The sequence below is a fragment of the Rutilus rutilus genome (genome assembly GCF_951802725.1).
Source record: "Rutilus rutilus genome assembly, chromosome: 2".
Lineage (NCBI taxonomy): Eukaryota > Metazoa > Chordata > Actinopteri > Cypriniformes > Leuciscidae > Rutilus > Rutilus rutilus.
Window position 1 is genome coordinate 3,028,682 of NC_140210.1, and position 23,202 is coordinate 3,051,883.

At 36.8% G+C, this 23,202-nt stretch overlaps 3 protein-coding genes across 4 annotated transcripts in view; all 3 read right to left on the minus strand.

Moving 5' to 3' along the window:
• Positions 1 to 1,098: 1,098 nt before the first annotated feature.
• On the minus strand, positions 1,099 to 5,377 carry LOC311285572 (T-cell surface antigen CD2-like). Its single transcript, XM_084401250.1, has 4 exons — positions 5,248 to 5,377; positions 3,861 to 4,160; positions 3,506 to 3,748; positions 1,099 to 1,242 (listed from the first exon to the last, which is right to left on the minus strand). Exons 1-4 carry the CDS (start codon positions 5,303 to 5,305, stop codon positions 1,100 to 1,102), a joined length of 744 nt encoding a protein of 247 aa, XP_084257376.1. The 5' UTR covers positions 5,306 to 5,377; the 3' UTR covers position 1,099.
• Positions 5,378 to 6,502: 1,125 nt separating this feature from the next.
• On the minus strand, positions 6,503 to 20,806 carry LOC311285476 (CD48 antigen-like). Of its 2 annotated transcripts, none has more exons than XM_084401124.1 (4): positions 20,663 to 20,806; positions 19,692 to 19,988; positions 17,868 to 18,122; positions 6,503 to 7,051 (listed from the first exon to the last, which is right to left on the minus strand). In XM_084401124.1, exons 1-4 carry the CDS (start codon positions 20,724 to 20,726, stop codon positions 6,810 to 6,812), a joined length of 858 nt encoding a protein of 285 aa, XP_084257250.1. In that variant the 5' UTR covers positions 20,727 to 20,806; the 3' UTR covers positions 6,503 to 6,809. The 2 variants fall into 2 exon arrangements, with proteins under 2 accessions (XP_084257250.1, XP_084257249.1); XM_084401123.1 differs by lacking the exons at positions 17,868 to 18,122; positions 19,692 to 19,988; positions 20,663 to 20,806 and adding exons at positions 7,429 to 7,707; positions 12,181 to 12,486; positions 13,760 to 14,123 and having other exon boundaries at positions 6,503 to 7,039.
• The window catches only part of LOC311285435 (CD48 antigen-like), a 78,556-nt gene continuing 72,120 nt past the window's right edge, over positions 16,767 to 23,202 (minus strand). Inside the window, exon 6 of the mRNA XM_084401092.1 lies at positions 16,767 to 17,324. The gene's annotated coding sequence lies outside the window, so the exon portion shown is untranslated. The remainder of the gene's footprint in view (positions 17,325 to 23,202) is intronic.

Genomic DNA, 23,202 nt, shown 5'->3' on the forward strand with positions numbered 1-23,202 from the left:
TGAACTTCTGAGATAAATGGACTCAATAAAGCTCTCTACGAACTTGACGTGCGATGCCGCGCTGACTGACATGTATGCGCATGAATCACTTTCACACGGTCAGAGCAATATTACTGCATAATACATTTTTAACTAGCAGAATAATACAGCATCACGATACAGACAGTCTCACTTTTAACTATTTATAGTATTTCGAAGGGAAAACTATTGGCTTTACTACTAACTTTAACTATTGGCTTTACATCATCAAGTCAGCTGTCACTTTAGTACAACGCCCTGTGTGGTCGCACAGTTGGTACTGCAGGTAGCATATAGCATTAGCGCCTTAGCCTGCGCTAACTCGATCAAGTCGAGCTAGGCTGGCGTGGTTTCAGCAACCAGGCACCTCAGCTCCACCCGTCCCAGATTTTTTAGAGTCTATGGTTGTAACCTTGCCACCACCTCGAGTAGTTCCTCCTGCACTTTATCATCATGGGAGGAATTCTCGGAGGCGGCACAAGCAAAGAGTGATGCAGCGTCCTCTGCCTGGTCTGAAGAAGCCCCGGGCCGCGCTTCAGAATCAGGCAAAAGGAAATCCCGATCTGGAGAGAGAGCAAGCGAAAGGAACAGACCTGTCTCTCGCTCCTCAGATCGACTAGCAAACTTTAATGGAGAAAAACTCACAGTGCTCGCACTTGCCATGCTCTTCGCCCATACACTCAAAGCAGAACTCATGTATATCATTAACAGCGATGGGCCGTGAACAGGGAGGCACACATCTCCTGATTGTTTGCGACATGATGTTCTCTTTATTTCTCTCTTTCTCACACTGAGAAATTTTCTCCACACTGACAACTGGAATTCCAACTCCCAAAGTGGACAGACAGTGTAGCACACACACACACACAATGCGGTTTCTGAAGACAAAGAAACCTGGCACGTTCAGAAATGTTTAATTTTATTTAAATAACTGTATTCAAGAGTTGGCACTGAAATACGTTGATGATTGTGCCGGGAACTTTCCAAGCTCAACAAGGACAACTACAGCTTCAGTTTGATCTTTTGTTGAAAACGCAAATGCTCATTGATTTATTTAGAGGCGATGGAGACGTTGCTAACCTTATTGGTGCTTCGTACGTTGCCGACAGCTTCGATACGCACAGAGGATGAGAACACAGATCAGCAGCAGCAGAAGGGCTCCTCCGCCGGCTAGGATGCTTACCATGACCCAGAAATCAATGCAAATGAGTTTACTATCTGAACCTGTAAGACATGGTCATGAAATCAATAACAGACAAGTGTATCATTAAAAAAACTTCTATTTTTAGCTGCTTAAAATCCTACAATCTGCATCATGGGTAATACTTGTGGTAGATTTTCCCCTACGCACCTTACTTAGGTTGAACCGGGTGTCCTTGACACCTGAAAATATTATACTCAGTTGAGTTACCTCTGAACGTACGGGTTGACGCCTATAAGCCGCAATCCAACCCCGCCTAAGAGCCTCGCAAAGAGTCAAACAACGTCTCGCTCCCTATTGACACCATCACTTGGAAAAAAGGTCTTTAGTGTCTAATCTGTACCTTGTTCCGCTAACTTGCTGCAGCAATAATAACAGACAGACTTCAGTAAATGTCCTTTAAATGCTTTAATCACGGCCGGGAGATCTCAGAGAAGTTCTCCAGAGCATCTCACCCAAAAGGAAACATACATCAGGTTTTATAGGATAAAGACAGACACATCAAAATAGAATCAGCATGACTAACATGTCACGTTCTATCAATATGATTGGTTAAATTGATTAAGCAAGCCCCATCCCCGCTCCCCTCCCCCTTTGGCCGCGACTCTGGAGGACTTGGAGTTAAGCTTTTCTTTGAGAAAAGAGCAAAGAACGGCACTTAAGTCATTTTTAAAAAAGGAAGATATGTTCAGAGTTTTGCCGACTGGATACAGCAAAAGTTTAATATACCAACTAGCCTTCTTCATTGCTCTGATTGGTTGTAGCACTATCCTATTGCGTGACTTAAGTTAAACCATAATCTAAAGTATTGAATCTACAGTATGACCCAATACAGTACCAAGTTAACCTTATCTGGGATGTATTTTCTCTTACTTTGCATAGTCTTTTTCCTTGTAAAGATGAGGGAATGTCAAGCATGTTGGCAAAATCAAATACCATTGAGTCTGAATGAACACAACTGTTACGTGCCTGCATTTCTGTTCCCTCCTTTTTTGTTATTGGTTGCTGGTTTTCTCCCCTGTTGTTGGTTTCTTCCTGTTTTTTTTTTTTTTTCGCTCTCTGCTAGCTTTAAGTTTAAGTAGCTTTAAGTTCAGAGGATGTCTTACCTGATCTAAATAGTACCAGTCCAGACAGAAGAGAAAAGGAAAGTACGTCACGTGACATACACCTTACATACACGTAGAATTACAATTGTTAAAAACACTAGGGAAGGAGCGTGGTTATGGCGTGTTAAGCGCTGAAGAATCCTTTATTTTCTGTTTTTGTTTTTAGTTAGTTTAGAGAGTTGGGGATTAGTTAGCGTTTGTTTTGGTTTTGTTATTTTGTTTGTTTAGCACCGCTCTTCTTCTTTCTCTCTGTGACTTATTTCAATGATCATTTTTCATTATTTTTGCTTAAATTGTATATAGCTGTAAATAAGTTTGTTTGTTTTCATTTATGCTAATTGTAATGTTCGTATTGAAAATAAAGCGAACCACCTGCTTGCAGTAATTTGTTATCTTTGAGTCATTCGCCCACAGTACTTCCCAGAGACCAAAAACTATAGGAATGTGTTTAATTTTATGATGTATGTCTTCCTTATACCTCTATGCCATCAGGGGACGTAACAACAACCTTTGACATCAACATAAAGGAAACTTTTTCTTCTATTCATTTTATCTGTTAAACTTTTTTGGTGACTACATAATTCCCAGACTTGTGTCATTTCATAGTTTTCATGACTCTGATGTTGAATAAAGAACACTATTAAGTGTTTGTGCTGCCTTCATTTTAAGTTATATTCAACTTGAATTGTGAAACTGTATTAAGTGACAACTTGGATATTTGAGTTATCTCAGCAAGTTCATTCCAGGGAAGTTATTCTAATGCAAAATTTTAAGTTGTGATAGCTAATTGTGAATAAATAAGTGTGTCTTCAGTAAGTTCACAGTTTACCAACATTTTGCGGTTAAGCACCAAAATACGGTTATTTTACTGCCATAGATTCATGATTGTAGGTCAGCAGCAAAAACAGGAAATGGGCCAGAAACCAGTTCATATACTTTATGAGACTAAGGTGAAACCACGAAAAGTCACTCAGACAGTTTACAGACATGTTTATTTTTAACATCAGTATTTAATTTCAGATATGTTCAAAACTCTTAAAGGTCATGATTTAGATGTTTTATTATGTCTTTGAGACAACACACACATTTATTTTAGTATTTTAAAAGATAAAGATTAAGTAATTATAGCACAAAATCAGAACATTAAGAATAAAAAGCATGTGAAATGAGAAATACTTACATGATACTGTAACACTCTCACTTTTGTCTTTGCTGACAGGATTGTGTGCCTCGCATGAGTACGGTTTATTCTCCTGGACTTGAGTAGATGACAAGGACACCTGATGGTTTTTTTCGTTCTGGATAATTTTGTCTTCTTTATACCAGGATATAGTCAGATCTTTTCTTTCTCCGATGTCACAGGTGAGAGTCACATTCCCATCTTTTGTGCAGTTGATCTTCACAGCAGGTTTAGGGGCCTTTTCTGTAACAGAAACATGGTGGTTATTTCCTAATACTGTAACTACTATAGAAATATACAGTCTGATTTTGTTATTATTATTGTGTTGGAAGGGTAGAAATATTTGTCATCTTACCATATACTTTAATTTCCACTTCTCCTCTACCTGTCTCTTTACCATCAGCATTAAATGCGTTGAATGAATATCTGCCCGTGTCGTTCAGACTAACACTTAAAAATCTCAATGATCCATCTTCTTCCATAGATACACCTTTAGATTCTTCTATGATTTTCCCACCTTTCCAGCGAAGAATGTTGCCGCTGCGTTTGTCATGGACCCATCTAAACTCAGAAGGTTTCTCATTGTTTTCTGTTGTCAGCTTAATGATGCAGGACGTTCCCTCTAGTAGATCTTTTCCACATGTCTCAGTTGAGACTATAATAAATAAAATCATATTAATATTTATTAGAACTCAACAGGGTTCAACTGCTCATGTTTGGTTCACTATGAGAAAAAAGCATAAAAACAGAATGAATAATTCTCAAATGTGGATCTGCGTAAAACAGCCTATTATATCAGAACTTAAACAGTTAAATTATTATAAAAACAGCTGAAAGGTAAAAGGTAACTTAAAAATACCAAACCATTGTTATGGCCAACAGAACTAACTTACTAACTTCACAAATTATTATAATTTCAGATTGTTTTGAACTAGATGTTTGAAATCAACAAATCAGTGCTTGATAAAACAAGACTCAAAATAGTTCCTGAAATACAGACTTTGTTCTGAACTATGAAAGTAAAGGGAGTTTCAGCAGCGATAGAAGAAACATTTTGGGTCTCCAAAGAACATTTCAGTCAAAAGCTCTAAAAAGAACCATTTCTTTCTTATTTCGAAGAACATTTTAATAATCTAAAGAACCTTTATTGTAACACTATAATTTGACAACATATCTAAATGTTCGACTTTCTGTGAGTGTCTTCTATTAAAGACCGACATGAATAAACACTCATTGCAGCAGTTTGCATGTAAACGTCATAGATTTGCATTTAAAAGTGTCCAAAAAATATAGTATAAGTGCATTTGTTCAAGTGGTCACTAAAAAGTGCATGTGTTGCTTTAAGGACATATTTTTTCTTGATCTGACACTTAAAAAATGAACTATATTTTTTCTGACAATTTAGATGTTCTAATATGATTTATAATATTGAGTTGGTATAAAATAAAGCAGTAGGCCCTATGCATGAAAACAAATGTTATGGATTAACATATCCTGCAGAACAGGAACCTGCTGTAAACCAGTTGCTTAAACTGAGCCAGGCCCGTTTGACGGTGACTTAACTGTTACTTTTAACTTTTCCTGTATAATAAATGAAATGAAATGAAATTACTATTCTTAATATCCATTGATTGCAACTTTTGATCTCAACTATAATATATATATTTACAAAATATATAAGAAAAACTGTTTCTTCTCTTCAGTCTATTAACATATTTATAAAAAATGAAGTCAGAACCTACCAGAGAGTGCAGCGAAGCCACAGAGGAATAAAAACAAGAGATTGTATTGGCAGCTCATTGCTCTTCTGAACACAGCAAATGTTCCAGAAACTTTTTCACAATCAACTAGTATTAGCAGAACCGCAGTTTCAGAGCCACAGCCACAGGGCGGGGCTTCATTTTCTTTTGCTAAATATCAACCCGATCACACTAAATGCGTCTCTATAGCACGCATTGTGTTTATCGTGCAATTTATACGCCAAAATGAGTTTTTACGTGCATATGATACGCATGGGTAGGTTTAGTGTAGGTTTAGTAGTGGTAGGGTACGTGCATATTATACGCATGGGTAGGTCTTGTGTGGGGTGCGTGTGTATTACACGCAATAAAGTGCGTATCAAATGCACGCGAAAACTCATTTTTGAGTATAAATTGCACGATAAACACAATGCGTGCAATAGAGACGCATTTTCATGAGATCGGGAGGGGATATGTTCGGTTCACTAAGGCTGCTTTCAAAGTTTGCTGCGGTCCGAGCCCGAGCGCGTTTGTTCCCGGCGTCCCCCGCAGCGTTGGTCTGGTTTCACCATAGACAGTATATAAACGGGTTTCACACTCAACTCGATTCTATCGAACGCTGGTGCGTTTGCGTGCATCTTACGTCATCGCAAACGTGCACGGCGCATGATAGAAAACAGAACGCGAATCAATATATTGTGTTTTTTTTTTTTATTATTATTAATTTGGTGCTATTATGCACAGCTGAGTGAAAGCATCGGTTTCCCATCTCTATTTTTGAGAGGTCAGTTCTTCTGTAATTGACCAGTTCTTCTGGTGTAAGGCGCACAAAGAAGGAAATGGTGAGAATAACAATGTTTTTAATCAAGTAACACACTCAGAAGATGATAACCACGCAAACAAGAACCGACAAGAGAGTGAACAGAAAATGGAGTGTAGGCTATACTAAATCAGAGACCATGGCAACTAAGGAGAACTAATACAGACGAGACAGAAAATTAACTTAACGGAACATATACTGACACTTCCCTTGTGCCGTGATTTTTTTTTTCTTTTTTTTTTCTTCTTAATACTAAATTTTAGTAGCTATTTATTTATATGCAATTCTGTTTGGTGCCTAAGATACTCTCATCTTGTTCTTCCTTGAAAATAAATTATCTGCATATGTAGTCAGAACATAGCCTATATGCATAAATGGTTGTTTTGGATTTTGAGCAAATGATAAGCACAGATGAAAGAAACCAACACACATTTGGAATGTTTTAAAAGATGAAATTTAATATCAGTCTTACAGTGAAAAGGAATTATAATCAGGAAAAGGATGACAAAAATCACAGTGACTGAAGGAATGGAACAACAAATCCATGCTTGAATTTAATTAAGAAACAAAACAAAAATTCAGTCCTGAGACACACATTTAAATGATCAGAATTAGGTTAGTAAATTACATTTTGCATTACTGAATTATTGCTTAATATAAAAAAAAACATAAGCATATTCATATAGTTACTTTTATATTTTGTTAAGAGACTCTCTGCTGTCTAGCCTTTAAACAGATCTCTCTCTCAGACCGGATCACTGGTCTCTTTACTTGCACTGTTATCGGGTGTACAGCTGTAGAAGTTTTCTGGATTTCCTTCGTTTTTTTCTGTGATGGACTCTCCTTTCAGGTGGAATGCTGAACACTTCCGTTCTCCTCTAGTAGAATCCTTCCCAATGACTTTATCACTGTTCTCGCATCTTAAATACACAACATTATGGTTAACAGCGCTCTTCTCAGGTTTGGGGACCGGCTCTGTGAAAGAAACAGTGAAAACATTGTCAAAACAAAATGAAATCAAACACAACTACACTAGCACTACACCCCCGGTGACACCCACAGTAACCAATGACGTATGCGCGTGCACATACACAACAGTATAGAAAAAGAAGGAAATATCATAGAAGACAAGTCAAACCCAATGTACTGTATGGCTCCTACAAGTGCTATAACACTACGCTGGTTTTTGGACATGTACCATGTTCATGGAAGTACCATGTAAATACCATGGTATTAATCAAAGCACCATGCATTATTGTACAATTGCATTGTTTTTTAGTATGTGAGGCTAAGTAAAACCAAGCATAATAATATGATGCATTTATATTATTTATATTATTGAATATAATAATCAATGCACTCACCCATAACAGACAAGATGAATCTTTGTTCCTGCTCTTTACCGTTGATATCAATGGTATAAACTCCATTATGTTCGACTGTTAGATTAGTAATCGTGATTTGTCCCGTCTCTGTATCAAGAGTTGTGATGTCTTTGAATCTCGGATTTGGGATGCGAGCACCGTGATCATCCCATTCAATCACCTTGACAATAGTATCACTACTACTTCTGTGTTTCCATATGATGCTGGTGACAGGACGAAAAGAAACTTCATCACCCACTGCTTTCTTCACCTCGTTACCTAAAGAATAAAATATGAGAGAGTATGTTAGTCAACATTCAACATGTCTGGGCTAGCTGGGTAATTTACAGGCAGCATCACTTCCAACAACCTAAAAGTACATTGGAATTTCGACATAGTACAACATTATTTTCATTATAACTAAAACCTTGTGGTATCATAGGCCTATATGTTACATGAATACTGTAATCATTAAATATATAGTGTTGGTATTACCATAGCTTTATTGATAGCTATTATCCCTACTCTGATTGGCTTGATCGTCTTTCATAGGCATACATGATAAGAAGTGTGTTCGGTGTGAGTCGGTGTGGGACAGAGTATCCAACTTTTTCCTGACGAGCATACTGTGTTTTGAACTATGTGCAACACTTCCCGTTTGGGGAACTTCCATTCAAAAAGACTGAAATGAATAATTTCTAATTATAAGCTTGCACTACAAATAATCATTATCCATGAGTTTGACTGAATGAGCTGTAAATCAGTAAAGTAATGCTTGGTATTTTATTGTGACATAAGAATATCTAACCAGCAAACAAAACATTTTCACAACATTGTATTTGGGTTGCAATTAGGTAATTTTGCAATACCATGTTTAAAAAAAAATAAAAAAAATAAAAGTTTTAGAAACCACACCTAAAATTTTACAATAAAGTAGCCTATTGTTAGATTATTTTATCTCTATTTATTTTTTCCTGTGCCTCATTCTCAGTCTTTTTCTCTTTTTTTTACTCACTGAAAAGAGTTTGCATGCCTGGAAAGAGAGTCATGAACATGAAGCCAACCCGTTCACAAAACATCCTCAACTTTTACTTCTGTACTTGGCTTTTATAGGCCTACATGACCCTGGGATGGTGTAGCAACCAACCAATAAGAATATACATTACATAATATAAAATGCAAGACAAAGAGAAAAACAAGTCTATTTGGAAGAAGTGCATATTCATGGCAGTAGGCTACATCAGGGTTTCTCAACCGATGGGTCGTTGATAATTCTATAGGGGGTCGCAAGACTTCTGTGTTCACTAGCACAGCTAATAAATGGGCTTCACAATAGGCTCATTGCAATAGACTACGTTTACATGCAACAAAATAATCCGTTAGTAAACGCATTGGCGGCTCAATCGGACTAAAAAGCCTTAATGTAAACACCTAATCATAAACGCGCACAGATTGAAACAAAAGTTGTGCATGTAAACAACCAGTCCTCCAACGAATCTGATTTTCGAATGTCGTAGGCTACTTCATTATTGCCGTGGCTTCTAACGCTGTATTCAGGGTGCGATTTCTGAAGAAAAAATTTACAATGTCTTCTATCTGGGTCGGTTTCCAAGACACACACATGCAGGCCCGGATTGGCTAATCGGGAGCACCGGGAGTATTCCCGGTGGGCCGGTCTGTTTTATTGGCCAGGAGGGCCGGTGTCCAGTCATAGCGCAGCCCCACTATTTTTTTTATTATTATTTTCTCGCAGCCCAAAAAAAATAAAAATAAAGTCACTTTGTTGGAGATGTGCTAACAAAAAATAAGAGATACAAAACGAGGATAATAGTCTATAGGCGCAAAGGCGGCGCTGAAAAGGCCAGAATAATAAAACATCTCTAGAAACTGAAGCGGCCAAATAGCCTACGAGTCAGGGCCGTACCGACCATTGAGGTCTCCGAGGTCCGGACCTCGGTAATTTTTGCTGCGTGTATAATGAACGTTGTGAAATAATTGCCTAATATTGACTCTAATTTGGTGCTGCAATGATTCGCATATCGCGACGATAACCGACCTCATCATCTGAGCTGCTTCAGCACTCAAACACCGCTCGTCGGCAATGGCAAAATGTTTGAGATGACCGATCAAAGCAAGCGGGATTTATGTTCACAGAAGCGCGAGCCGCGGCCGCGCGCGAATCCCAACGCGACGCTTCACGAGATAAGGTGCAAGTGGCTAAACTAAACAGCTGTTTTATGATAGAAATTTTAAACGACCGACATAAATAATCACTTTGCAAAGACTGTATCAATCTAAGCTCAGCTTCAGGAAGGGGAGATTTACAGGTAAAGATAAAGAGACTGAGAGAAGAAGAACGAGAGAAGGAGATGAGAGAGGAGAGCAGGTAGAGCAATAGCCTATTGCATACTGTGCCAATAATGAGAATAACTTTATTACAATGGATTCCTATTTAACACAGATGTTCTTTGCCAATGACAGTGGAAAAATAATATGCCGCCGAACCCCCTAGCAAGATCACTTTTGGGATCTCTGTATTTATAAAACCCTATTTACTGATATTGCACTGAATAGAAAATTATATTTTTGAAAAATACAATGAATTACAAGGCTGTACAGAACAGTGCATTATTGCAGACTTAGGCTCAATCCCAGTTCACCCCTTGTCCCTTGACCCTTGACCCTTGACCCCTCCGTTTTGCGCGTTCCCGTGAAGGGGTAGGGTTGTCTCGATTCTCTTTTGGTTGGAGGGGCAGCACTAGGGGTAGGGGGAAGGGCCAGATAGCCCTTGAAAGATTGGGCCTTATACTGAGGGTTTATTTACATTATTTTAGTCAGTCTGGAACTAAAGTGGGCCGGTCTAAGGCATGAAACTCCAGGGCTGAAAATGAGTCCCAATCCGGCCCTGCACACATGGAGAATACTTTAAAACAGATGTGTGTAGAGAAGCAAATACTTCTCTCCCTACCAACCCTCGCGGCTTTAAAGAACAGAGGAAGAGAAAACAGGCAGAAACAGAGATAGAAAAGTCAGGATGAGAGTTTTATCTTACAAATATAAAACATTTTAGAAACGTTGTGAAAATATCAACCTGGCATGTTTTCTTTAAATGGTCAATAAAACGAAAACAAAACCAGACCAAACTGCAACTTTTGTGAGACGTTTTATTTAGGTGTTGAAATAACACAATCTGCGGAAAAAAAACAAACAAAAAAAAAACATGAGACTTTGATGGTTGAAGCAGACTCTACAGGTCGCTATGTCATAGAAGTTGTTAACTTTCCCAACTACTTGTATGTGCACCAAACTATCACAATTTTTTTTTTTTCTGAATTATTAGGTTATTTCCTAATACTATAACTACTATAGAAATATACACTTCTGTAATGCATTTAATAAAAATACAACATATTTTACTCCCCATATTTCCTTCTTTGCTTGAACTATAATATTCGCACAAAACGTCCACCAACTTCTGAATAGAACCCCCCCCCCCTGCAGATCCGATTTAAGCTCTCTCTAGAAATTGTGTGGGTTAAAAGTGTTCTGCGTTACCACTGTCTAACGGATGTGAAAAACAAAGATAGCAAAAAACAGTTTTGTACAAATTATTTCACACTCCACATTTAGGGGGGCCACAAGGGGGTCCAAGCTTGTTGTCACAGGGGGACTGGCCCCCCCTGGCCCCCCTCTAGAACCGCCACTGATGTGTAACTTCTCAGTGGTGTGACTGGGACACTAACTCTGCTTGTCATCATGGAAGCAGATAATCAGATTGTGATGTTTATTCCCGCTTCAATAATATGCTGAATATGCTGCCTTCCAGCTATATCAGAGCCAGCCAAAGTAGCGCATTTTAAAATAAAATTGACTTTAATCAAACCACGGATCCGTGATAAGTTTTGTGATCCGTCCGCCACTAGTGTCTCAAGTGTCACATTAACGTGAGTAAAAAAAAATCAGTTTGCCTCATAGTCTGTCTATTGAAAATGTTTCTGTGTTTTTGTGAAATTAATTATAATAAACATATAGGTCTACGGAGTAGTAGCCTATAGATCTAAGAGGCATTTCAGTTATTGAATTATTTCCAGCCTTAGTGGGTCGTATGACTGGCATACAAAAAAAAAGTGGGTCGCAGTAGGCAAAAGGTTGAGAAACCCTGGGCTACATGATCTGGCCAAATCCGTGTCTTCTATCTGGGTCGGTTTCCAAGACACACACATGGAGAATACTTTAAAACAGATGTGTGTAGAGAAGCAAATACTTCTCTCCCTACCAACCCTTGCAGCTTTAAAGACCGGAGGAAGAGAAAACAGGCAGAAACGAGAAACGAGAGAGAAAAGTCAGGATGAGAGTTTTATCTTACAAATAAAAAACATTTTAGTAACGTTGTGAAAATATCAACCTGGTATGTTTTCTATAAATGGTCAATAAAACGAAAACAAAACCAGACCAAACTGCAACTTTTGTGAGACGTTTTATTTACGTGTTGAAATAACATAATCTGCGGAAAAAAACAAACATTTGAGACTTTGATGGTTGAAGCAGACTCTACAGGTCGCTATGTCATAGTAGTTGTTAACTTTCCCAACTACTTGTATGTGCACCAAACTATCACAATTTTTTTTTCCTAATTATTTTTTTCTGAATTATTAGGAGGTTATTTCCTAATACTATAACTACTATAGAAATATACAGTCTGATTTTGTTATTATTATTGTGTTAGAAGGGTAGAAGTGTTTGTCATCTTACCATATAGGCCTACTTTAATTTCCACTTCTCCTCTACCAATCTCTGTACCAGCATCATTGAATGCGTTGAATGAATATCTGCCCGTGTCGTTCAGAGTAACACTTAAAAATCTCAATGATCCATCTTCTTCCATAGATACACCTTTAGATTCTTCTCTGATTTTCCCACCTTTCCTGCGAAGAATGTAGCCGCTGCGTGTGTCATGGACCCATTTAATCTCAGAAGGTTTCTCATTGTTTCTTGTTGTCAGCTTAATGATGCAGGACGTTCCCACTAGTAGATCTTTTCCACATGTCTCTGTTGAGACTATAATAAATAAAATCATATTAATATTTAATAAAACTCAACAGGGTTCAACTGCTCATGTTTGGTTCACTATGAGGAAAAAAGCATAAAAACAGAGAATGAATAATTCTCAGGGTGGGTTTCTTTTTAAAAGTCAATTTCGGTTCAGACACTAACTTTAGACAACACAGTTCAATATTATAGTCCCACCATAAAAAAGGTAATTTAACACACACTGACTCCTAACAGCAACAGGATCGTTCATCACACTGTACGGGGTAAGTTGTCACAAATGGGGATTTGCATTAGACAGCCTATTAAATCAGACCTTAAACAGTAAAATTATTATAAAAACAGCTGAAAGGTAAAAGGTAACTTAAAAATACCAAACCATTGTTATGGCCAACAGAACTTAAATTTGTGTAAAATTACAACACATGCCCTGACCTGACATTTATATATCTATAAAGAAACCGTTCTGAGTTCAAATCTGCCTTTGTAATATAATGATAAAAAATGATATGATACTGAAACTTCACAAATTCTTATAATTTCAGACTGTTTTGAACTAGATGTTTGAAACCAACAAATCAGTGCTTGATAAAACAAGACTCAAAATAGTTCCTGAAATACAGACTTTGTGCTGAACTATGAAAGTAAAAGGAGTTTCAGCAGCGATAGAAGAAACATTTTGGGTCTCCAAAGAACATTTCAGTCATAAGCTCTAAAAAGAACCATTTCTTTTTTATTTCGAAGAACATTTTAATAATCTAAAGAACCTTTTTCCACTTCAAAGAACTTTTTGTGGAATGGAAAGATTCCATCGTTGTTTAAATCTTCTTCACAGAAACATAAAGTCCAATAAATAACCTTTATTGTAACACTATAATTTGACTACATATCTAAATGTGCGACTTTCTGTGAGTGTCTTCTATTAAAGACCGACACGAACAAACACTCATTGCAGCAGTTTGCATGTAAACGTCATAGATTTGCATTTAAAAGTGTCCAAAAACTACAGTATAAGTGCATTTGTTGCTTCATGGACATATTTTTCTTGATCTGACACTAAAAATGGCTAAACTATTTTTTCTGACAATTTAGATATTAGATGCATTTTAGAGTTATTATAATGCAGTTTGCATGAAAACAAATGTTAATTTGATGTAAATGTAAACTTTTGATCGCAACTTTTGATCTCAACTAAATATATATTTACTAAATATATAAGAAAAACTGTTTCTCCACTTCAGCCTATTAACATATTTCTATACAAAATGAAGTCAGAACCTACCAGAGAGTGCAGCGAAGCCACAGAGGAATAAAAACAAGAGATTGTATTGGCAGCTCATTGCTCTTCTGAACACAGCAAATGTTCCAGAACCTTTTTCACAATCAACTGGAGAAAAGGATTTTGCGATCGGAGAGTTGGCGGTTATAAAAGTATTTAGGAAATTCAATAGTATCAGCAGAACCCCAGTTTCAGAACCAGGAATGATGGGCGGGGCTTCATTTTCTTCTGTTAAATATAAGCTAAGCTGTTTTCACATGGATTTTGATCGGATGTCTACAATATTTAACAACAATACTTTAAAATAAAGTCACTTTTCTGTTCATATATGCATTAGATATCATGATGTAGGCTACAATGAGGATATTTTTTTTTTTAATTACCAGGTTAATGGATAATACTGTAACGGTCACCAGCTGGAATGCCCTTGAGAGCCACCAGAGGGCACTCCACACCAGATTATCATGTTTCACTCACAAACTACATCTCCCATAATTCTCTGCCTGGACTCATCAGCATTCATTATCACATTCACCTGTATCTCATTATCTTGTTTAGTTCACCCCATATAGCCTGGTTCACCCCATCACTCACGGCGAAGTTTTGTTTGTCTAAACAAACAAACAAACAAACAAAACAAAACAAAACAGGCAGGGGTAGTGAAACATGATAGTCTGGTGTGGAGTGCCCTCTGGTGGCTCTCAAGGGCACTCCAGCTGGTGACCGTTACAAATACTAAGTGTTTATCTGCTAAAAATATTGAATCTGTTCACATCTTTGCAATTTTCAAAAGATATGTTTTAAACCTATTATTTTAGATTTTTTTCAAATCCTATTTGTTTTCATAGAGTCAGGTTTCACTTGTTCTGGCGTTGTATTAAATGGTTCTTTTTATTTGACATTATATATGTCACATAGGCCTGCTCGCTGTTTAAGTATTATTTGTGTCATCATGAACATGAAAGAAATAATACGATCAAACATTCAGTCAAATGGGAAACACTTTACAACATGTTACACATTTATTAATATTATTTGAAATATTAACGATGTATGGTTGTAGCCACTGATCTATATAGAATGACATTATATAGATCAGTGGTTCCTATATCCTTGAAGTATAAACTACTGCGTTTGTATCCATTCATAGACATTACGCATGATCAATAGGCTATGTTTTAAAATTTTGCTCAACATCATGATATCGGATAATGGAAAAGTGATTTTATTTAGAAGTATTGTTAAATATTGTAGACATGGATTCGATCAAAATCCATAAGCCCCGCCCCTAACTTCCGGTTCTGTGGCTGTGGATGTGGAAGCGGTTCTGTCTCGAGGAAACAGAAGTAATTTCCTGTTTGTGATCAGAGAGTTAGCGGTTAACTGACAGAATCATAACCTGAAGATGCCGGTTAAAGGGATAGTTCACCCAAAAATAAAAATGTTGTCATCATTTACTCAGTAAACTTACAAACCTGTAAGAGTTTATCTGTTCTGTTGTACACAAAAGAAGATATTTTTGGAAGAATTAATATTTTTTGAAGAATGTTGTTACCAGACAGTTGATGGACCCCACTGACTTCCACAGTAGGAAAGAAAATACTATGGAAGGAGTGGACTGGTCATCTGGAAGACTGACATGCTTTTTGGGCCGATTTTACATCTCATAATTTATTTATTTTTGTCTGACAGCCCATAAAAAATCAGTGACCCAATATTTTTGTTTTGCTTAATTGATGGATCTGGGGTCTTTGTGCCGGCGTAATGCATTTGTCAAAAAATAAAAAAATAAAAAAATAATAATAAGTGGTCCATAATACCAGATATTGGTGCCAGTTTGGTCTTTTTTGGGTTCAGCATTTACAGTACTGCTGCCATCTTGTGTACACTCATGGCAAATGTTTGATATCAGTGTCTGGCACAAGTGTGTGTCTATCCAGCAAGACGACCTACTCTGATCACTACATACATAACACATGAAAAATAACCACTGCATAACAAAAGTGCACTGCATAAACTACTATAATAACACAAATGAACTATCTGGGTTCTGGATCTTTTTTGCCCAGACATTAATTTTAGAGTGAATATTTGGATTGTGCTCCCAAAAACAGTAGCTTTGTATAATATCTGACTTACAGTAGGATATAGCCTGACACCAATATTTTTTATTTATTGTAAATATGTAATTAAATTATACAAACAAAACTGTGATGCAAAAAAGTTGCAGTGACGTTGTATTACTCAATGTTGTACCCATATATCGATTACTGTAATGTTGCTTGGGCTAGTACCCATCCAACTAAACTGGAATCTATTTTTCGACTTCAGAAGCAAGCTTTAAGAATAATATTTTGTGTTAATCGTATACACTCCTCTCAATAATTGTTTGCTCAGGCAATTAATCTTAGTGTTTACCAAGTGAATCAATTTCAAATTGCTTTATTCGTTTATAGCTCTATAAAAAAGTAATTTCCCCAGCACTTTTGTAAAAATTTTATTTTTAATAATGAATTTCACCAGTATCTTGTCTTATTAGGCCTCCCTACTCTCGTACGACTCAAACACAGTTTAGTATACTATACAGAGGGTCAAAGGTATGGAACAGTCTTCCCACATCATTGAGGTTTCTAAAGAACAGTTTAAACAGAGTAAAATTGTTGCTACTAAGTTGTTTGAATTTTCCATATGGGGTTGTGCTCTAAATCCAATTTTAAATTGTTTTATAATATGTTTTTAATTTGTTAAATATAATTGTTTCTATGGAGATTGCCACTAATTAAGCCCCTTGAGGGTTTTTCGACAATTGTCCATCACATTTTTTCTTGTGAAACGTATAACATTGTTTTTTATGCTTTTGTTGTGAAGATCAAATGGATACAGTTTGTAATTGATTCAGCTTAATAAAAAATAAAAAAAATAAAAATATATATTTCACTACATGGCACAAATCTCCTTCTGAATTTAAATATTTGTTTTCAAATAGAAGTCTTGACAGAATACATTCACATTTAACATTTGACAGAGGATTTTATTCAAAGTGATTTACAGTGCATTCTGTGTTTGCATTGCCCTGCATCAAACTCTTCACATTGGCACTAGTGCAAAACAATCCCTCTGCCTTGGTAGCTACAGTAAATAAAATAGAATAAAAAGCCTTCTATACTTTCCTCCACAAAAGAAAAGATAAGCAGAAAATTTTGTGTAAAATAGTGTAAAATGTATTGTCGTATTTTTTTTCAATGTTTTTCTGAACAATATAAATTTTTAGAAGCAATTTATTTCTACACAATCACACCTGCAAAACTGTCTGTTTACGTTGGTGACAGTAAGTAATAAATAAATTAAATATCTGCATATTCAACAGTACATTCATATATTCATAACCTGAGGATGAAGTTCCAACACCCAGCAGACAGAAAGGTCAAAGAGCAACAGTGAAAGCTGAGAGACAGTCACAGTTCTGAAGACAGACGGTTCAGAGCTGCAGTCGATTCAGTAAAGCTGGGATTCAGAGAGTCCATGATGAGCAGAAGTGTGACATCACACACACTCACAGATGCTGTTTCTGAGGGAAAACAGGTGTTTTATTTACATTATAAAACATATAGCAATGATTTTCCACAAAGAAATTAAATAAGCTTAATCTTGCGTCTCCCGCATCAAAGGAGGCGTCTTAAAGGTATATCACAAATCAGGTGGCCGTTACAATTTACAGTCAACGTGAATATTTATTAATACATTTATTACATTGCATATAATTTTTTTTTGAGCAAATGATAAGCACAGATGGAAGAATGGAAACATATTTGACTATTTTTAAAAGATTAAACAACAGTTGTCTTACCTTGAAAAGCTATGATAGGAAAAGGATTATAATAATCATCATAGTGATTGAAGGAACGACAGCTGTGACGACACATCCTTTGTTTGATGCTAATGTGGGGAAAAAATATGTTATAAAACCAATTCCAGGAAAGCATATTTAAATTATCATAGTAAGTTTATTAAATTATATCTTGCATTAGTAATTTATGACATACTCTAAAGAAAAACATGCATATTCATCGTTACTTTCAGATTTGTGGTTAATATCCCTCCAGCGTCTCACCTTTAAACAGATCTCTCTCATAGACCCGTTCACTGGTCTCCTCACTCACTGTGTTCTGGAGTGTACAGGTGTAGAAGATTTCTGGATTTCCTTGTTTTATGACTGTAATGGACTCTCCTTTCGGTTGGCGCGCTGAACCCGTCAGTGTTTCTCCAGCAGAATTCTTCCAGATGATTGTTTCATTATACTCGCATCTCAAATACACAACACCAAGGTTATCAGTCTTCACTGTTATCTCAGGTTTGGGGACCGGCTCTGTGATTGTGAAAGAAACAATGGTGTTGACTGATGAATTTGCACATGTTTTTTTGTCTTAAAGGGGTCATATAATGGTACATGCACTTTTACAAGTTGATTGTACTGAAATGTGTGTTGGCAGTGCCTGTACACAACCATCATAAAATGATAAAAATCCATCCAGTGTTTTTTTTTTTTCTTCTTATATGTTTTCTCATCTCCTTTATCAAGCCGTTCGACCGTGTGACGGATGCCCCTCCCACGATTGTTGATTGACAGCAGCGTTTCAACACAGCCCCGTCCTCGCTCGTGAGCGAGCTGTCAATCATAGTCAGCGCGGACCGGCGCGGTCATTGTTGATGCTGGAGCACTGTCTATGAGCAGAATGGCGTCTAAGCGATTGTGGTGTTCTGTTCTTGGGTGTAATAAGGAACACAGCAGTCATTTTGATGTTCCTAAATCCGAACCGCTGAAGACGCAGTGGCTGAGTTTGTTTTTGAAGGGAATATTCCCCCGCGATCAACGTCAATGCTTTCATGTTTGAGCGAATCATTTCACACACCAGACTGCTTTATAAACGAGGGTCAGTATAAAGCTGGTTTTGCTAAGAAGCTGCTCCTGAAAAAAGGATCGCTACCAACTATTCGTGATCCTGCTGCACCTCCAGAAGAAGAAGTGAGTGTAACGTTTTATTAACCTTTATATTAACATTTATATTAATCTTTGAAAATCGCTTGCTTCACGATGAATGCGTCTAAGGTTTACGCTCAGGGTACATTACGGCATGTTTTCTATGTACGACGTTCTCAATATAATTCATAATCCCACGTTTATAATGAACACAGCGTTATGGTTATTGTGTTATTGTGTTAGAAATGGTGTATGCACAGAACAGAGGGGCGGGGTGAGCAAAGCTCATTATCATTTAAAGACACATGCACTTATACGGCGTGCTGAAAACAGAGCTGTTTTTTAACAGGTAAAATGAGTGTTTTCTTACAATACTAATGAGAATTTTTAATTAAAGTATATTACAAACTTTTAATTTAGACCCTAAAGAATCATATTAGCTTGGACAAAAATGGCATTATATGACCCCTTTAAAGCATATTTAAAACCCCACATAGACATATAAACAACACTGATTTTCACCACAGGGATTATAAGGTTATTAAATTGCATCTTGCATTATTGAATGATTGCATAATCTAAATAAAAGCATAAGTATATTCTTCTTGCATACAGGTTGTGTTTAGTGTCCATCCAGCGTCTCACCTTTAAACAGATCTCTCTCATAGACCGGATCACTGGTCTCCTCAAAACCATAACTTACAGAAAAAGTACTAATACTACAGTGGTTTTTGGACATGTGGTATTCTTGAAAGAATCTTGGAGTACCATGTAAATACCATGGTATTAATCAAAGTATCATGGTATTACAATCTGATGCCATTATTGTACGGTTACATTGTTTTTTTGTTTTTCTGTATGTGAGGCTAAGTAAAAACAACCATAATAATAATAATAATAATAATAATATGATGCATTTATAATATTAATAATAATGAATAATCAGCATCCACTCACCCATAACAGTCAATGTGAATCTTTGTGCCTGCTCTTTACCGCTGATGTCAATGGTATAAACTCCACTATGTTCGACAGTTAGTTTAGTAATCGTGATTTGTCCAGTCTCTGTATTAAGAGTCGTGATGTCTTTGAATCTCGGATTCGGGGCTTGAATGTCTCCGTCTTCCCATTCAATCGCCTTAACAGTTTCACCATCTTTAATGTGTTTCCATGTGATGCTGGTGACAGGAGGAGGAGGAGGTTTATCTGGACCAAAGGAAACTTCATCACCCACTGCTTTCACCACCTCTGTACCTAATAATTAAAATATGAGAGATTATGTTGGTCAACATTCAACAAGAAAGTCTGGTCTAGCTGGGTAATTGTAACAGGAAGTGAACATATATATATAGCCCTTGCTTGATGGTAAATTAAATTAGAAAATAAAAATAAGGTCAATACAGAAACTCTTCAGTCTCTTCCGTCATTAGATATTCATGAAACTGAGTACAATACTATTATAATAGTTATTAGTTATATAACTAACTTAGGCTAGCTAGGGGCAGATTTAATAAACAGGGCAAATTAGCGTGACTGCAATCCCAAAACAGCGCCGATGAGAGTGTAAAGTTTAGCGAGTGATCTACTGACGACGTGCAAATGAAAGAACAGATCATTTCCATAATGACCAACACAATCTACCAGTAAATCACCTTGCGTGATTCATTTAAATGATCTCCTCCCGCCATAAATGTTGCGCCTGAAAGGAAAACTCATGCAATAATGAAGGTCCACCGCAAAATAACCCTGTCCATCCTTTTCAGAGCTAATTTTTCACAGCGTGTCTTTAGTAAATCATGACAGTAGTTTTTTAACGCCAAAATAGGGTTTGCACTGGAGGAAGCTGTTAGTAAATCTGCCCCTGTTTAGGTTTGACAAGAACGGCGTGTTATTTCCATGAACACATTAATAACACATTAATAACTCACCTGAAACGGCTTCTGTGGTGAAGAACACAACGACGGAGATCAACGACAAGAGTTGAAGTGACATTTTTGTTAGAAAAAGTAGCCTACACTTTATTCACTTGTCTTCGAGACTTCAGAGACAGAGACACAAACACACCGAGGCGTGGTGTAAGAACAGAGGAAGTTTGAAAACGCCTTGCATAGGTCACTGTACGTTCATTGCAAATGTGTGAAATTAATGTCTGGCACAAGAGTGTCTGTTTCCAGCAAGACTACAAACCACAACCATAATGCATGAAAAATAACCACACTAGATGCATTCACATTTTACATTTTACAGAGGATTTTATTAAAAGTGATACACTGCATTCAATGTTTACTATTTTATTAGTTCATGTCCCTTTATTAAACTCATCATATTTTTGATGTTAGCGCAGAACAATCCCTCTGCCTTTGTAGCTTCATGAAACAGAATTAAATTTCTTCTCTGCTTTTCTCCACAAAAGAAAAATGAATAGATGATTTGTTTATTTATACGCAACTCTCTGTTTGGTGCCAGTAAGATATTCTCAACTTGTCCCTCCTTGAAAAAGTATTTGCATATTTAACCATAGATTTATATATTCAGAACCAGAGGAGACAGTAAAAGTTCTGAAGGCACAGACGGTTAAGAGCAGATGCTTTAGTAAAATGTGTCGAGAAGATCCACATGTGGCTTTGCATTTGAAGGTTCATGATGAGCATCAGTCATTCACTCATTAATGTCATTTCTGAGGAGAAAAAAAAACTGAAAATAATGCTTGTTTTTAAATGTACATTATAAAAACATACAGTATTAGTTCCTTGGATGCTGATTGGTCACAGCTGCACAGAACCCATAGAGACTTATTGATTTTTTTCTAAAAAGTCGCATACAGTTAAGATGTTTCACAAGGAATAAAGAAAATACACTTACTCTAGTAGTGTGTCTCCCAAGCTAGCAGCAGAAACACCTTAAAGAAACACAGTGACAAATTAATCAATGAGCTGTTGACAAAATTAAATCCTGTGTAAGTCCTATAAGTCCAATCAAGTCCTGCATCTGCTTTCACAAAGAATGTGACATTATGGAAGTAAAAAAGGTTGCAAAAAGTTAACAGTATTCTAGTGACTTGTTTCAGTTAAATTTTTTTTTTTTTTTTTAATTTAAAAAAGCTACAATTAATATTAGCTTTAGAAATGCAATTAAACTTCATTCCAGAAAAATGATGAAACAACAAGACAAAATAAATAAATAACAAATGTCTTCACTTTCATTTATGGTTTCATTTATGGCTTAACGTTTTTATATCAGTTACATCACAGTATTTGGATAAAAGTGCACTGCAAGGGAAGATTTTATGCAGATTTTCAACATGCATTTTTCTAATTTTATTGGGTATGCAATATTTGTATGGTAATAACCAAGTTTTCCTCCACTGAATGTCATATACCATAGTAATCGAGTTTCAAGACTGAGAAAGTTGACGAATACATTTATTATTACATTATTTAAAAACGAAACACGTCACAAACATAAACTAAGATAGTCGTTTAGATATGACTCGGGGGTAAGGGATGCTTTCATCAAAAACATTATAAAGCTTGGAATAGAATTCATCACATAATTAAATTCTTTAAACAGAACAGGATATTGGTATATATTCATAAAACACAAAACATTACAATAAGGGTCATACAGATCAGCAACAACAACAACAAAAAATGATTAAACCATTTATCAAAAAAAAAATCGATTTTAAATTTTAATATCTGAATTATTTCATAAGATGTCTACATGTCCATCTAAATGCATTGACTGCCAGGTTTTTGAACAATTTGCACTGATCTTTGAAATGAATACCTAGCAACCATAAGAACCGCTGAAACAGCAAGTGAGGGAGAGATATCAAATATTGATATTATTTATGACAATAAAGGTAAACTAGGTTTGGAGGAAGAAAAAGAGGACAGTCAACTCCTGAGTCAAGCTGGATCTAAGGAGGGAGACATTCTCTCCAGATGGCACATTCATTTCAGTAATTTTCTCCTCTTCTCAGTGACCGTTAAAGCTTTATACTACTTCTCTCCTGTCACCAGCCAATCACAACAGGTAAAAAATCCACAGAGTGAATAAGATGGCAGTCATGAGAACCTGTTAGTGGAAAGCATGTTGTCGTGACGGGAAAATGCCATCCATCCAGCCATCTTCTTCCGCTTATCCTGGGCTGGGTCGCAGGGACAGCAGTCTAAGCAGAGACGCCCAGACTTCCCTCTCCCTAGACACTTCCTCCAGCTCTTCTGGGGGAATACCGAGGCGTTCCCAGGCCAGCCGGGAGACATACTCCAGCATGTCCTAGGTCTTCCTCAGGGTCTCCTCCCGGTGGGACGTGCCTGGAACATCACCCGGTAAGGCGTCCAGGAGGCATCCGGAACAGATGCCCGAGCCACCTCAGCAGGCCCCTCTCGATGTGGAGGAGCAGCGGCTCTAATCTGAGCTCCTCCCGAGTGACCGAGCTCCTCACCCTATCTCTAAGGGATCG

Coding starts and splice junctions, on each gene's coding strand:
- LOC311285572 (XM_084401250.1), bottom strand. CDS start 5,305: ATGAGCTGCCAATACAATCTCTTGTTTTTATTCCTCTGTGGCTTCGCT. Junction 4,161..5,247: donor TGGCTTCGCTGCACTCTCTG/GTAGGTTCTGAC, acceptor TATTTATTATAG/TCTCAACTGAGACATGTGGA. Junction 3,749..3,860: donor AGTGGAAATTAAAGTATATG/GTAAGATGACAA, acceptor TTTCTGTTACAG/AAAAGGCCCCTAAACCTGCT.
- LOC311285476 (XM_084401123.1), bottom strand. CDS start 13,817: ATGAGCTGCCAATACAATCTCTTGTTTTTATTCCTCTGTGGCTTCGCT. Junction 7,708..12,180: donor AATTAAAGTAGGCCTATATG/GTAAGATGACAA, acceptor TTTATTCTTTAG/GTAACGAGGTGAAGAAAGCA. Junction 7,040..7,428: donor ATTCATCTTGTCTGTTATGG/GTGAGTGCATTG, acceptor TTTCTTTCACAG/AGCCGGTCCCCAAACCTGAG.